General features: G+C 42.6%; 1 protein-coding gene across 5 annotated transcripts in view; it reads left to right on the top strand.

Annotated features, from left to right (window-relative positions):
* The window catches only part of LOC132390049 (uncharacterized), a 40,166-nt gene that overhangs the window by 13,468 nt on the left and 10,657 nt on the right, over nucleotides 1-16,041 (top strand). For all 5 annotated transcript variants that reach the window (XM_059962638.1, XM_059962639.1, XM_059962635.1 and 2 more), the window contains 4 exons: nucleotides 3,160-3,333; nucleotides 6,755-6,898; nucleotides 10,340-10,513; nucleotides 13,920-14,063. In XM_059962638.1, the coding sequence (XP_059818621.1) occupies nucleotides 3,160-3,333; nucleotides 6,755-6,898; nucleotides 10,340-10,513; nucleotides 13,920-14,063 (636 nt within the window). The remainder of the gene's footprint in view (nucleotides 1-3,159; nucleotides 3,334-6,754; nucleotides 6,899-10,339; nucleotides 10,514-13,919; nucleotides 14,064-16,041) is intronic.

Below are 16,041 nucleotides of genomic sequence, written 5' to 3'. Positions count from 1 at the left end.
TAACTTGTCCACGCCAACCAAGGTGCCCTCCTACACTAATGCCATGTTTGGCATATTACCACTCTGCAATATTCTTATCGAAACACAAATCCAGATATCCCTACAATCTGCTTTTTGAACTTGTCTTGTATTCAACTCAACTTCGCACCATCTGCGTCTACACCACACTCCATGTGCAGAGCTCCACCTCTGTCCCTTTTAAATGTTGTCACTCTCTCACCTTGAACCTGTGCTCTCCAGTTTATTAGAGGTGTGCACTTGAAAGGGGTGATGTTGGGGGAGGGAAGTGTGCATTCACTGCTATAATACCCATTCTGATTTTGAATCCCCCAAATAGCTCTCCTTTCAATTTCGTACTCACTGGGGAGTGAACTCCAAACCTGCATGACCTCTCACTGTATGTCAGACCCCAGAATTTCTTTGCACTGTTTGCAGTTGAATGACATCTTTCCTGTGAGGAAAACTGTACACAGTACTCAATGTATGGCCACACCAACATCCTGAGGTATGGGAACATTACGTTCCATCACCGAAATTCAGTGACCTGACTGATACAGATCGGTGTGTCAAGTGCCACTGTCAGCATCCGGTTGATCTGAGACATCACATTACTCCAGATGTTTACTTGTTATGCCTCTTGCAGTGAACTGTTTATCTCTACTGTTGTCTTCCTGTTCCACAACACACTGCAGGACCTACCCTTTACGATGGAAGTGCAATACTCCTCACCTAAATGGATTGAATGCCACTGACAATCTGCAAACCACAGAACGAGTTGATCTAAATGCCCCCATATTTTTTGACAACTTTCTTCACTGTTTACCAGAGCACCTAATTTGTTATCATCTGCAAACTTACTAAGCGCAACGGATGCATTTTCTTCAAAATTGTTTGTATGAATAGTGTTGTATCCTGATGCTTTTGGCAATCCTAAAGTCAAGATTGAGGCATAAAAGTTGTTTAAATATAGAAATCTACAGCACATTACAGGCCCTTCGACCCACAATGTTGTCGGTCATGCAATCTACACTAGAAACAGCCCAGAATTTCCCAAGTGTCTAGCCCTCTATTTTTCGACGCTCTATGCACCTGTCTAAGAGACTCTTAAAAGAGCCCATTGGATCCATCTTCATGCACCTACCACTGTTGTTTTAGTTTATTGAGGGTAAGAAGAGCAAAAAAGAGGTAACCAAAGACTCAAAGGACAGAGAGAGAGAGACAAAAAAGTACCATGTTCCTCCAGCAGATTACTGCTTAGTAAAAAACATTCATTAATTTTATCAACCAATAAGAAGGCTGATTCAATTAATTTCACTCTTATTTCTGAACCAAAAAGTCTCCGTAAAAGTTGGGGCAATTGCCATTGTAATGCTGGAAAATTCACTGATGGATCACGTGTACACTCAGTGGCCACATGCAAATGCTCATTACTGTAGGTATCTAATCAGCCAATCACGTGGCAGGAACTCAATGCATAAAACATGCAGACATGGTCAAGAGGGTCATTTGCTCAAACCAAAGTGGGTGAGCTACAGTGGAAGGCCACACAGGTAGCTGATCAGTTAGACAATGTATGTGGACGGTTGATGTCGACATAATCGGCTGAGGGGCCTGTTTCTCTGCAGCATATCTCTTCCTTAATGAGAGAGAATACTTTTCAGACAGGTAATGACCAACTGCAGTTCACAGATCACATCGCTTCGTCTTCCTGAAACAAATCATCATCTAATCCTCATGTTACTATGCTGTTCATGCTGACAGTTTGTGATGAATAACCCATTCCTGCCACGTGGAAAGGTGCCAATAGTGATGGGGATCCAGTGACTTATGTCATGTTACACCATTGTGTTAAAGTGGCTGAACACGGCAGAGCAGAAGTGGGTCCTTTGGCCCATCAAGTCCATGCTAGAAACGTATTCTGCCTCAGCCCACCAAACTACACCTCCAGAGCGATCCCATCCATGTACTTATCGAAGTTTCTATTAACTGTTCAATCCCAACCCGTAGCATCACTTTCCCTGGCGGCTCGTTCCGCACTCTCATCATCTTTGGCATGAAGAAGTTCCCCCACATGTTCCCCTGAAACAGTTCATCAGTAGTAACTGCAGGGTAAAGCTTCTTGAGAACCGATAACGCGTGAACAAGGAGGTGATGGGAAATAAGACACACGAGCAGAATTAGGCCATTCGGCCCTTCGATTTTGATATACCATTCCATCTTTGCTGATTGATTTTCCAGCTCATCCCCTTCCTCTTGCGTTCTCCCTGTTATGCTTGTTAATCTTACTGATCCAGAACCTATCAAGCGCTGTTGAAATGTTCCCAGTGACCTGGCCTCCACAGCCTTCCTCCAATAAATTCCATGGATCGGTCACCCATTGACTGAAAAAAAATCTTCTTTTCCTTTCTTCTGAAGGGTTATTTTTCTATTCTATTCCTACACACACAAAGTTCATGAGGCCGCTCTTTTGTGGCAACACTCAATCGAGGAGAGTTGATGAAAAGGCCTGTATCCATCATTTTTTGTGGCTTTTCCATTCCCGGGCATTGGTCTTTCCAGAACAGTCGGTTGTACAACCAGTTAGAGTGCTGTCCACTGTTCGTCTACAGAAGTTTGTCGAAGTGTCAGGTGACACGTCAATTTTGCGCAAGTTTCAAATAATATAGGGATGCTCTTGTGCTGTCTTTGTTATTACAGTTAAGTGTTGCACCCAGGACCTGTCCTCTGAAATTGTAATGCCAAAGATTTTGAACTTACCGACCACCTCCACCTCCAATCGCTTAAAGGCTACTGATCAATGTGTGGATTACAGGGAGATCTGCAGCTGGTGGGACCATAAGACATAGGAGCAGAATTGCACAGTGTGGTCCATCAGGTCTGCTCAGTCAGACCATCATGGCTGATTTAATATTCCCTCTCATTCCCATTCTTCTGCTTCTCCCCGTAACGTTTGATGTTGTTACTAATCAAGAACCAACACTTCTGACATCAGTGATAAAACAGCATGGTCTGGATGAGGAGGGGGTATTTGCTGGATGCTGTTTTGTTCTGGTAGTATACCTTGTAGATATACTCAATGGTTGTGGGAATGGCTTTCTTTCTCAGTGATTCTCAGTCTCTGTACTTCTCTACTTTAATGTGGATCTGCATTGTTAACAGAGCAACAGACTGGCATAATCTTGTTTGGTTCCTCGAAAGAGGACAGCGATCTTGAACAGTCAATTAGCAGTGAAGCAGAAGAAGGTGTAGTTCCGCCCACCAGGCCTCTTCAGTGTCGTACAAGAAGACGCAGACTTTCTGATGACGTTTTGATGCTCAGTCGCCAATTTGCAGGTTAGTAAAATGAAAGTAGTTTCAAAGGAAATAGTGAATGCCTTATTGATTATTGCAACAGAGTATTGTACAATTAAATGCTCAGTGAAATTATACCATTCAGAGTGAGTTTGTTTATTCAATGATATGTTGTACCTGAGTAACCATTGGGATTGTTTGAAAGTGAAGGTGGTCAAACAGATAGTCTGAATACAGAGTCTCAGAGTGACATAGCACAGAAACTGGCTATTCATTCTAACTTGTCCATGCCAGCCAATGTACCTTTCTTTGCTGATACCTTGTTTTGGCAAGTGTTTCTCAGCACCTTTCTTATCTATTCACTTAGCCAAATGTCCCTAATATGTCTTTGTTGTACTTGTATCAATTCAGCTTAGCTCTATTAATATATCTTCACCTTCCACATGCAGAAGCTCCAAACAGGTCCCTTTTAATTGTTTCCACCCCTCATCTTCAGCCAATGCTGTCCAGTTTTGAAGAAGCTTGCCCTGAGAGAGGGTGGTGATGGGGTAGCAATGTTTGCAGTCAGACGATTAATACCACTTACTGTTTTGAATACCTCTATTAGGATATCATTCATTTTTCTGCCTCCAAGGAGTTGGTGCTTATCCTGCACAACCACTCCCTGTAAATCAGGCCCTGGAGTTTGTTTGCAATATCTGCAATTGAATGAAACCATGTGACCAAAACTATGGTATGGCCTCAGCAACATCCAGTACTATTGGACATTATGATCCATCACCGAAATTCATTGATCTGGCTCTTTACCTCTGACGCCCCTTTCAGTGAAATATTTACCTGGACTCTTAGGTCTCCCTCTTACGGCCCACCCTTCACTGTGAAATTGCCACCTTGATTCGACCTACCAAATGCAACTTGTTAGATCCTGATGTTTTTGCGATCTAGACGTCAAGAATGAGGCATAAAATGTATTGCTTGAGTTTGTTTTCTGAAGCGTTGTAAGACCAAAGAAGAGGTGCTCAAATACTGAAATGAAAAGGACAGGAGAATTAATGTAATCTCCTGGAGGAGAATACTGTTAACAAAGGTATCCATTCTATGTCGATAACCAATAGGATGGCAGATTCAAGAAATATGATATTTCCTATGATCAAAGTTTCCAGAAAAAGCAAAGGCAACTGAAAAATTCACTGAACAACCATGTGGACACACAGTGGCCACTTAATTAGTTACACCTGTCCACGTGCTCATTAATGTAGATATCTAATCTGCCTATCACATGGCAGCAACTCAATGCATAAAACATGTAGACATAATCAAGAGTTTCATTTGCTCAAACCAAAGTGGATGAGCTGCAGCGGAAGGCCACACATGCACCTAATAAGTTAGACACTGTATGTGGATGGTTGATGTCCACGTGATGGTCTGAGGGGGCTGTTCCTCTAAGAATAAGACACAAAGCTTACTGCTTAAGTATGTTCTCTTAAATTTTATATGACCAATGAAGAGCTGTCCAAACAGTCAAACAAAAGAGCCAAACAAAAGTAACGTGATCTTCTCTGAGCAGAAGACTGAGAGCAAAAATATCGTTCCTATATGGTTAACTATTAAGATGGCAGATTCAAGTAATATGATACTTGCTACTGCACAAAGTTTCCAGAAAAAAAAACACAAAGGCAACTACATTCTTAATTGCTAGAAAATCCACTGAACAGTAACTTGCACACACATTGGCCACTTTGTTGCACCTGTTCACCAGCTCATGAATGTAAATATCCAATCAGCCAGTCTGATGGCAGCAAATCAACACATCAAGCATGCAGACGTGGTCAAGAGGATCATTTGCTCAAACCAAAGTGGATGAGCTATAGTGGAAGACCACACATGCACCTAATAAATTGGACACTTCATGTGGATGGTTAAGGTTGACATCATCGCCTGAGGGGCCTGTTTCTCTTCCTTGCTGAGACAGAAAAGTCTGTAGACATGTATTGAATAATTATTTCACAGGTCACTTTGCTATGTTCTTCTGCAAATTATCAGCAATCCTGATGTTACTATGCTGTTTATACAGCCAGCTCGAATGTTGAAGAAAGGCCCATTCCCGCCACTTCTAAAGTTGCCAGTATTGACAGGGATCCAGTGAACTCAGGAGTGACAGTGAACACAGGTGTGTTAAGGTCACTAAACACTGCAGGAACAGGAACGGATCCTTTGGCCCATCAAGTCTATGCTGAATTATTATTCTGCCTCGCCCCACTGACCCTCACCACCAGGCCATCCATGTACTTATCCAATCTTCTATTACCTGCTCGAATCAAACCCGCATCATCACTTCCTCTGGCGGCTCGTTCCACACTTTCATCACCATCCACATACATTCCCTGAAACATACAATAGGTAGTAACTACAGAGTGAGGCGTCCTAAGAACCAGTAAACGGAGAGATGCAAGTGACGGGCACCAAGACATATGAGCAGAATTTGGCCTTGTAGTCCATTGAATTTGCTGCGCCATTCCATGTTTGCTGATCTATTGTCCTGCTCAACCCCATTCTCTCGCGTTGTCCCTGTAACGTTTGATACTCTTTCTTAGACAGAATCTACCAACCCCTGCTTGAATGAACCCAGTGACTTGGCCTCCATAGATAGTTTTATCAAATCCAAGATTGAACACAATTTGACTGGAAAAAGAATCAATTTCTCTTTTCTAAAGAGATATCTTTCTATTCTGACTAACGCACAAAATTCATGAGGCCGCTCTTTTGTGACAACACTCAATAGAGGAGAGGGCTTTGCCTGTGATGAAAAAGCTTGTATCCATTGCGGTTTTTTGGCTTTTCCTCGCTTGGGCATTGACGTTTCCAAAACAGCCCGTGATGCAACCAGTTAGGATACTGTCCACTGAGCATCTGCAGGAGTTTGTCGAAGTGTCGGGTGACAATGCCAAATTTGCGCAAGATTCAAATGACGTAGGGATGTTCTTTTGCCATTTTTTTTCTGACTGTTCCGTACTTGGACCAAGGACCAATGCTTTGAGATCGTCATGCTAAAGATTTTGAACTTATCGACTGCACCACCACCAATCCTTAAAGGCGAGTGATTAAGGTGTGAATTGCAGGGAAATCTGCAGCTGGTAGGGCGATTATGACATAGGAGCAGAACTTTGCCTTTTAGTCCATGGGGTCTGCTCAGTCATTCTGCCTGGCTAATTTACTATCCCTCTCGGCCCCATTCTCCTGCCGTCTACCCAAAACCTTTGATGTCCTTACTGATCAGGAACGAACCCTCCTGTCATCAGGGAGAAGAGAACATGGCCTGGATGTGGAGGGGTATTGATGATGGTTGCTGTTGTGTTCACATTCTTTGCAGATGTACTCAATGGTCGGAAGGGCCTTCTCAGTGTTTGCCACTTTTGTTTTCTTGGTGAATTCTCTCCTTTAGTTTGGATTTGCATTGTTACAGGGGCTGATACAAGTGAAATGGGTGGAGACTCCAATCAACCGCAGTCTGCCAGCGCGTCGTCTGAGCAACGAATTCAGAGCTCAATTTTCAGTCCCGATCAATTGATTGACGATTTGCTTGTCGGTCCATGCAAACTGCTTTCTGGTATGTTCTCAGTGTTAACTTGACCCATTCAGTATTATGCATGTTAGCAGAATGAAAGTGGTTTCAAAGGAAACAGTTGAGGACAATGTCAATTATTGCAACAGAATGTTGTTCAATATAATGCTCAGTGAAATGTTGCTGTTCAGGGTCAGCATGTTTATTTAATGGTCAGTTGTATTGGAGTAACCCTTGGGGTTGTTTGAAAATGTACACAGCCATATAGATGAAAGGGAATGCAGAGTCATGGAGTAGTATAGCACAGAAACAGAGGGTTCATTCTAACTTGTCCACGCCAACCAAGGTGCCCTCCTACACTAATGCCATGTTTGGCATATTACCACTCTGCAATATTCTTATCGAAACACAAATCCAGATATCCCTACAATCTGCTTTTTGAACTTGTCTTGTATTCAACTCAACTTCGCACCATCTGCGTCTACACCACACTCCATGTGCAGAGCTCCACCTCTGTCCCTTTTAAATGTTGTCACTCTCTCACCTTGAACCTGTGCTCTCCAGTTTATTAGAGGTGTGCACTTGAAAGGGGTGATGTTGGGGGAGGGAAGTGTGCATTCACTGCTATAATACCCATTCTGATTTTGAATCCCCCAAATAGCTCTCCTTTCAATTTCGTACTCACTGGGGAGTGAACTCCAAACCTGCATGACCTCTCACTGTATGTCAGACCCCAGAATTTCTTTGCACTGTTTGCAGTTGAATGACATCTTTCCTGTGAGGAAAACTGTACACAGTACTCAATGTATGGCCACACCAACATCCTGAGGTATGGGAACATTACGTTCCATCACCGAAATTCAGTGACCTGACTGATACAGATCGGTGTGTCAAGTGCCACTGTCAGCATCCGGTTGATCTGAGACATCACATTACTCCAGATGTTTCCCTGTTATGCCTCTTGCAGTGAACTGTTTATCTCTACTGTTGTCTTCCTGTTCCACAACACACTGCAGGACCTACCCTTTACGATGGAAGTGCAATACTCCTCACCTAAATGGATTGAATGCCACTGACAATCCGCAAACCACAGAACGAGTTGATCCAAATGCCCCCATAATTTTTGACAACTTTCTTCACTGTTTACCAGAGCACCTAATTTGTTATCATCTGCAAACTTACTAAGCGCAACGGATGCATTTTCTTCAAAATTGTTTGTATGAATAGTGTTGTATCCTGATGCTTTTGGCAATCCTAAAGTCAAGATTGAGGCATAAAAGTTGTTTAAATATAGAAATCTACAGCACATTACAGGCCCTTCGACCCACAATGTTGTCGATCATGCAATCTACACTAGAAACAGCCCAGAATTTCCCAAGTGTCTAGCCCTCTATTTTCCGACGCTCTATGTACCTGTCTAAGAGACTCTTAAAAGAGCCCATTGGATCCATCTTCATGCACCTACCACTGTTGTTTTAGTTTATTGAGGGTAAGAAGAGCAAAAAAGAGGTAACCAAAGACTCAAAGGACAGAGAGAGAGAGACAAAAAAGTACCATGTTCCTCCAGCAGATTACTGCTTAGTAAAAAACATTCATTACATTTTATCAACCAATAAGAAGGCTGATTCAATTAATTTCACTCTTATTTCTGAACCAAAAAGTCTCCATAAAAGTTGGGGCAATTGCCATTGTAATGCTGGAAAATTCACTGATGGATCACGTGTACACTCAGTGGCCACATGCAAATGCTCATTACTGTAGGTATCTAATCAGCCAATCACGTGGCAGGAACTCAATGCATAAAACATGCAGACATGGTCAAGAGGGTCATTTGCTCAAACCAAAGTGGGTGAGCTACAGTGGAAGGCCACACAGGTAGCTGATCAGTTAGACAATGTATGTGGACGGTTGATGTCGACATAATCGGCTGAGGGGCCTGTTTCTCTGCAGCATATCTCTTCCTTAATGAGAGAGAATACTTTTCAGACAAGTAATGACCAACTGCAGTTCACAGATCACATCGCTTCGTCTTCCTGAAACAAATCATCATCTAATCCTCATGTTACTATGCTGTTCATGCTGACAGTTTGAGTGATGAATAACCCTTTCCTGCCACGTGGAAAGGTGCCAATAGTGATGGGGATCCAGTGACTTCGGTCATGTTACACGGTTGTGTTAAAGTGGCTGAACGCGGCAGAGCAGAAGTGGGTCCTTTGGCCCATCAAGTCCATGCTAGAAACGTATTCTGCCTCAGCCCACAAAACTACACCTCCAGAGTGATCCCATCCATGTACTTATCGAAGTTTCTATTAACTGTTCAATCCCAACCCGTAGTATCACTTTCCCTGGCGGCTCGTTCCGCACTCTCATCATCTTTGGCATGAAGAAGTTCCCCCACATGTTCCCCTGAAACAGTTCATCAGTAGTAACTGCAGGGTAAAGCTTCTTGAGAACCGATAACGCGTGAACAAGGAGGTGATGGGAAATAAGACACACGAGCAGAATTAGGCCATTCGGCCCTTCGATTTTGATATACCATTCCATCTTTGCTGATTGATTTTCCAGCTCATCCCCTTCCTCTTGCGTTCTCCCTGTTATGCTTGTTAATCTTACTGATCCAGACCCTATCAAGCGCTGTTGAAATGTTCCCAGTGACCTGGCCTCCACAGTCTTCCTCCAATAAATTCCATGGATCGGTCACCCATTGACTGAAAAAAAATCTTCTTTTCCTTTTTTCTGAAGGGTTATTTTTCTATTCTATTCCTACACACACAAAGTTCATGAGGCCGCTCTTTTGTGGCAACACTCAATCGAGGAGAGTTGATGAAAAGGCCTGTATCCATAATTTTTTGTGGCTTTTCCATTCCCGGGCATTGGTCTTTCCAGAACAGTCGGTTGTACAACCAGTTAGAGTGCTGTCCACTGTTCGTCTACAGAAGTTTGTCGAAGTGTCAGGTGACACGTCAATTTTGCGCAAGTTTCAAATAATATAGGGATGCTCTTGTGCTGTCTTTGTTATTACAGTTAAGTGTTGCACCCAGGACCTGTCCTCTGAAATTGTAATGCCAAAGATTTTGAACTTACCGACCACCTCCACCTCCAATCGCTTAAAGGCTACTGATCAATGTGTGGATTACAGGGAGATCTGCAGCTGGTGGGACCATAAGTCATAGGAGCAGAATTGCACAGTGTGGTCCATCAGGTCTGCTCAGTCAGACCATCATGGCTGATTTAATATTCCCTCTCATTCCCATTCTTCTGCTTCTCCCCGTAACGTTTGATGTTGTTACTAATCAAGAACCAACACTTCTGACATCAGTGATAAAACAGCATGGTCTGGATGAGGAGGGGGTATTTGCTGGATGCTGTTTTGTTCTGGTAGTATACCTTGTAGATATACTCAATGGTTGTGGGAATGGCTTTCTTTCTCAGTGATTCTCAGTCTCTGTACTTCTCTACTTTAATGTGGATCTGCATTGTTAACAGAGCAACAGACTGGCATAATCTTGTTTGGTTCCTCGAAAGAGGACAGCGATCTTGAACAGTCAATTAGCAGTGAAGCAGAAGAAGGTGTAGTTCCGCCCACCAGGCCTCTTCAGTGTCGTACAAGAAGACGCAGACTTTCTGATGACGTTTTGATGCTCAGTCGCCAATTTGCAGGTTAGTAAAATGAAAGTAGTTTCAAAGGAAATAGTGAATGCCTTATTGATTATTGCAACAGAGTATTGTACAATTAAATGCTCAGTGAAATTATACCATTCAGAGTGAGTTTGTTTATTCAATGATATGTTGTACCTGAGTAACCATTGGGATTGTTTGAAAGTGAAGGTAGTCAAACAGATAGAGTGGGAATACAGAGTCACAGAGTAACATAGCACAGAAACTGGCAATTCATTCTAACTTGTCCATGCCAGCTAATGCTAATACCTTGTTTTGGCAAGTGTTCCTCAGCACCTTTCTTATCTATTCACTTAGCCAAATGTCCCTAATATGTCTTTGTTGTACTTGTATCAATTCAGCTTAGCTCTATTAATATATCTTCACCTTCCACATGCAGAAGCTCCAAACAGGTCCCTTTTAATTGTTTCCACCCCTCATCTTCAGCCGATGCTGTCCAGTTTTGAAGAAGCTTGCCCTGAGAGAGGGTGGTGATGGGGTAGCGATGTTTGCAGTCAGACGACTAATACCACTTACTGTTTTGAATACCTCTATTAGGATATCATTCAGTTTTCTGCCTCCAAGGAGTTTGTGCTTATCCTGCACAACCACTCCCTGTAAATCAGGCCCTGGAGTTTGTTTGCAATATCTGCAATTGAATAAAACCATGTGACCAAAACTATGGTATGGCCTCAACAACATCCAGTACTATTGGACATTATGATCCATTACCGAAATTCATTGATCTGGCTCTTTACCTCTGACGCCCCTTTCAGTGAAATATTTACCTGGACTCTTAGGTCTCCCTCTTACGGCCCACCCTTCACTGTGAAATTGCCACCTTGATTCGACCTACCAAATGCAACTTGTTAGATCCTGATGTTTTTGCGATCTAGACGTCAAGAATGAGGCATAAAATGTATTGCTTGAGTTTGTTTTCTGAAGCGTTGTAAGACCAAAGAAGAGGTGCTCAAATACTGAAATGAAAAGGACAGGAGAATTAATGTAATTTCCTGGAGGAGAATACTGAGAACAAAAGTATCCATTCTATGTCGATAACCAATATGATGGCAGATTCAAGAAATATGATATTTCCTATGATCAAAGTTTCCAGAAAAAGCAAAGGCAACTGAAAAATTCACTGAACAACCACGTGGACACACAGTGGCCACTTAATTAGTTACACCTGTCCACGTGCTCATTAATGTAGATATCTAATCTGCCTATCACATGGCAGCAACTCAATGCATAAAACATGTAGACATAATCAAGAGTTTCATTTGCTCAAACCAAAGTGGATGAGCTGCAGCGGAAGGCCACACATGCACCTAATAAGTTAGACACTGTATGTGGATGGTTGATGTCCACGTGATGGTCTGAGGGGGCTGTTCCTCTAAGAATAAGACACAAAGCTTACTGCTTAAGTATGTTTTCTTAAATTTTATATGACCAATGAAGAGCTGTCCAAACAGTCAAACAAAAGAGCCAAACAAAAGTAACGTGATCTTCTCTGAGCAGAAGACTGAGAGCAAAAATATCGTTCCTATATGGTTAACTATTAAGATGGCAGATTCAAGTAATATGATACTTGCTACTGCACAAAGTTTCCAGAAAAAAAACACAAAGGCAACTACATTCTTAATTGCTGGAAAATCCACTGAACAGTAACTTGCACACACATTGGCCACTTTGTTGCACCTGTTCACCAGCTCATGAATGTAAATATCCAATCAGCCAGTCTGATGGCAGCAAATCAACACATCAAGCATGCAGACGTGGTCAAGAGGATCATTTGCTCAAACCAAAGTGGATGAGCTATAGTGGAAGACCACACATGCACCTAATAAATTGGACACTTCATGTGGATGGTTAAGGTTGACATCATCGCCTGAGGGGCCTGTTTCTCTTCCTTGCTGAGACAGAAAAGTCTGTAGACATGTATTGAATAATTATTTCACAGGTCACTTTCCTATGTTCTTCTGCAAATTATCAGCAATGCTGATGTTACTATGCTGTTTATACAGACAGCTTGAATGTTGAAAGGCCCATTCCCTCCACTTCTAAAGTTGCCAGTATTGACAGGGATCCAGTGAACTCAGGAGTGACAGTGAACACAGGTGTGTTAAGGTCACTAAACACTGCGGAGCAGGAACGGATCCTTTGGCCCATCAAGTCTATGCTGAAGTATTATTCTGCCTCTCCCCACTGACCCTCACCACCAGGCCATCCATGTACTTATCCAATCTTCTATTACCTGCTCGAATCAAACCCGCATCATCACTTCCTCTGGCGGCTCGTTCCACACTTTCATCACCATCCACATACATTCCCTGAAACATACAATAGGTAGTAACTACAGAGTGAGGCGTCCTAAGAACCAGTAAACGGAGAGATGCAAGTGACGGGCACCAAGACATATGAGCAGAATTTGGCCTTGTAGTCCATTGAATTTGCTGCGCCATTCCATGTTTGCTGATCTATTGTCCTGCTCAACCCCATTCTCTCGCGTTGTCCCTGTAACGTTTGATACTCTTTCTTAGACAGAATCTACCAACCCCTGCTTGAATGAACCCAGTGACTTGGCCTCCATAGATAGTTTTATCAAATCCGAGATTGAACACAATTTGACTGGAAAAAGAATCAATTTCTCTTTTCTAAAGAGATATCTTTCTATTCTGACTAACGCACAAAATTCATGAGGCCGCTCTTTTGTGACAACACTCAATAGAGGAGAGGGCTTTGCCTGTGACGAAAAAGCTAGTATCCATCACGGTTTTTTAGCTTTTCCTCGCTTGGGCATTGGCGTTTCCAAAACAGCCCGTGATGCAACCAGTTAGGATACTGTCCACTGAGCATCTGCAGGAGTTTGTCGAAGTGTCGGGTGACAATGGCAAATTTGCGCAAGATTCAAATGACGTAGGGATGTTCTTTTGCCATTTTTTTTCTGACTGTTCCGTACTTGGACCAAGGACCAATGCTCTGAGATTGTGATGCTAAAGATTTTGAACTTATCGACTGCACCACCTCCAATCCTTAAAGGCGAGTGGTTAAGGTGTGAATTGCAGGGAAATCTGCAGCTGGTAGGGCGATTATGACATAGGAGCAGAATTTTGCCTTTTAGTCCATGGGGTCTGCTCAGTCATTCTGCCTGGCTGATTTACTATCCCTCTCGGCCCCATTCTCCTGCCGTCTACCCAAAACCTTTGATGTCCTTACTGATCAGGAACGAACCCTCCTGTCATCAGGGAGAAGAGAACATGGCCTGGATGTGGAGGGGTATTGATGATGGTTGCTGTTGTGTTCACATTCTGTGCAGATGTACTCAATGGTCGGAAGGGCCTTCTCAATGTTTGCCACTTTTGTTTTCTTGGTGAATTCTCTCCTTTAGTTTGGATTTGCATTGTTACAGGGGCTGATACAAGTGAAATGGGTGGAGACTCCAATCAACCGCAGTCTGCCAGCGCGTCGTCTGAGCAACGAATTCAGAGCTCAATTTTCAGTTCTGATCAATTGATTGACGATTGGCTTGTCGGTCCATGCAAACTGCTTTCTGGTATGTTCTCAGTGTTAACTTGACCCATTCAGTATTATGCATGTTAGCAGAATGAAAGTGGTTTCAAAGGAAACAGTTGAGGACAATGTCAATTATTGCAACAGAATGTTGTTCAATATAATGCTCAGTGAAATGTTGCTGTTCAGGGTCAGCATGTTTATTTAATGGTCAGTTGCATTGGAGTAACCCTTGGGGTTGTTTGAAAATGTACACAGTCATATAAATGAAAGGGAATGCAGAATCATGGAGTAGTTTAGCACAGAAACAGAGGATTCATTCTAACTTGTCCACACCAACCAAAGTGCCCTCCTACACTAATGCCATGTTTGGCATATAATCACTCTGCAATATTCTTATCGAAAAACCAGTCCAGATATTCCTAAAGTGTGTTGTTTTGTTCTCAACTTGTATTTAACTCAACGTCGCACCATCTGCATCTGCACCACACTCCATGTGCAAAGATCCACCTCTGTCCCTTTTAAATATTATCACCCTCTCACCTTGAATCTTTGCTCTCCAGTTTATAAGAGGTGTACACGTGAAGGGGGTGGTGATGGGGGAGGGAAGTGTGCATTCACAGTTATAATACCCATTCTGATTTTGAGTACCCTAAATAGCTGTCCTTTCAATTTCCTGCTCTCCAAGGAGTAAACTCTAAACTTGCACAACCTCTCACTGTATGACAGACCGGAGTTTCTTTGCAATGATACATTTTCTTCAAAATTGAATAAATAGTACTGGATCCTGATGTTTTTGGCAATTCAAAAGTCAAGAATCAGGCGTAAAATTTGTTGATAACATAGAAATCTACAGCACATTACAGGCCCTTTGTCCACAATGTGGTGCCAGCCATGCAACCTGCTCTGGAAACTGTCTCGAATTTCCCAAGCTCATAGCCCGCTATTTTTTGACGCTCGATGTACTTATCAAAGAGGCTTTTAAAAGATCCTATTGTCTTCATACACCCACCACTGTTATTTCAATTTATTTTATTGAGAATTAGAAGAGCAAAGAAGAGGTGACTGGAGCTTCTTTGCAATGTTTGCAGTTGACTGACATCTTTCCTGTGAGCAAAACAGAATGCGATGCTCAACGTATGGCCTCAGCAACATCCTGAGCTATCGGAACATTTAATGACCTGACTGATGCAGATCGATGTGTCAAGTGCCACTGTCAGCATCCGGTTTACCAGTGACATCACATCACACCTTTTATGCATCTTGCAGTGAACCATTTACCTGTACTGTTATGTCCCTGTTCCACAACACTCTGCAGGCCCTATCCTTTACTATGAAAGTGATTTCACAATTGCAAAACCTCACACATAACTGGATTCAATGCCAGCTGACAGTGCTGAACCCAAACAATTAGTTGATCAAAGTGCCCTCGTAACTTTTGACAAACTTGCTTCACTGTGTACTAAACCACCTAATTTGTTAGCACAACTGAAGCATTTTCTTCAAAATTGTTTGTAGAGGTAATGCTGGATACTGATGCTTTTGGCAACCCAAATGTCGATATTGAGACATAAAATTTGTTTAGAACACAGAAATCTATAGCACGTTGCTGCATATCTCTTGCTTCCTGAGAGCGAATACTTTGCAGACAGGTAACGAACAACTGTAGTTCACAGATCACATTGCTGCCTCTTCCTGAAGCAAATTATAAACTAATCCTGATGTTACTATGCTGTTTATGCCGACAGCTCGAATGTTGAAAAACTGCTCAGACTGTGGGAAGGGATTCGCTCGGTCATCCAACCTAATGGTACACCAGCGAGTTCACACTGGGGAGCGGTCTTTCACCTGCTCGGACTGTCGTCACTACTTCCTCCCATAGATGCTGTTTGGCCTGCTGAGTTCTGCCAGCATTTTGTGTTTTTAATATTTTACTTCGGTCAGTTTGCATCACTTTACCCCCAACATTCCAGATGCATGCAGTGCCCCCAGATGATTTGCTTCTGGAAGAAGGTACAGGA

Source organism: Hypanus sabinus, unplaced genomic scaffold, assembly GCF_030144855.1.
Source record: "Hypanus sabinus isolate sHypSab1 unplaced genomic scaffold, sHypSab1.hap1 scaffold_752, whole genome shotgun sequence".
NCBI classification, from domain to species: Eukaryota; Metazoa; Chordata; class Chondrichthyes; order Myliobatiformes; family Dasyatidae; genus Hypanus; species Hypanus sabinus.
This window is presented reverse-complemented; position numbering and strand designations above follow the sequence as displayed.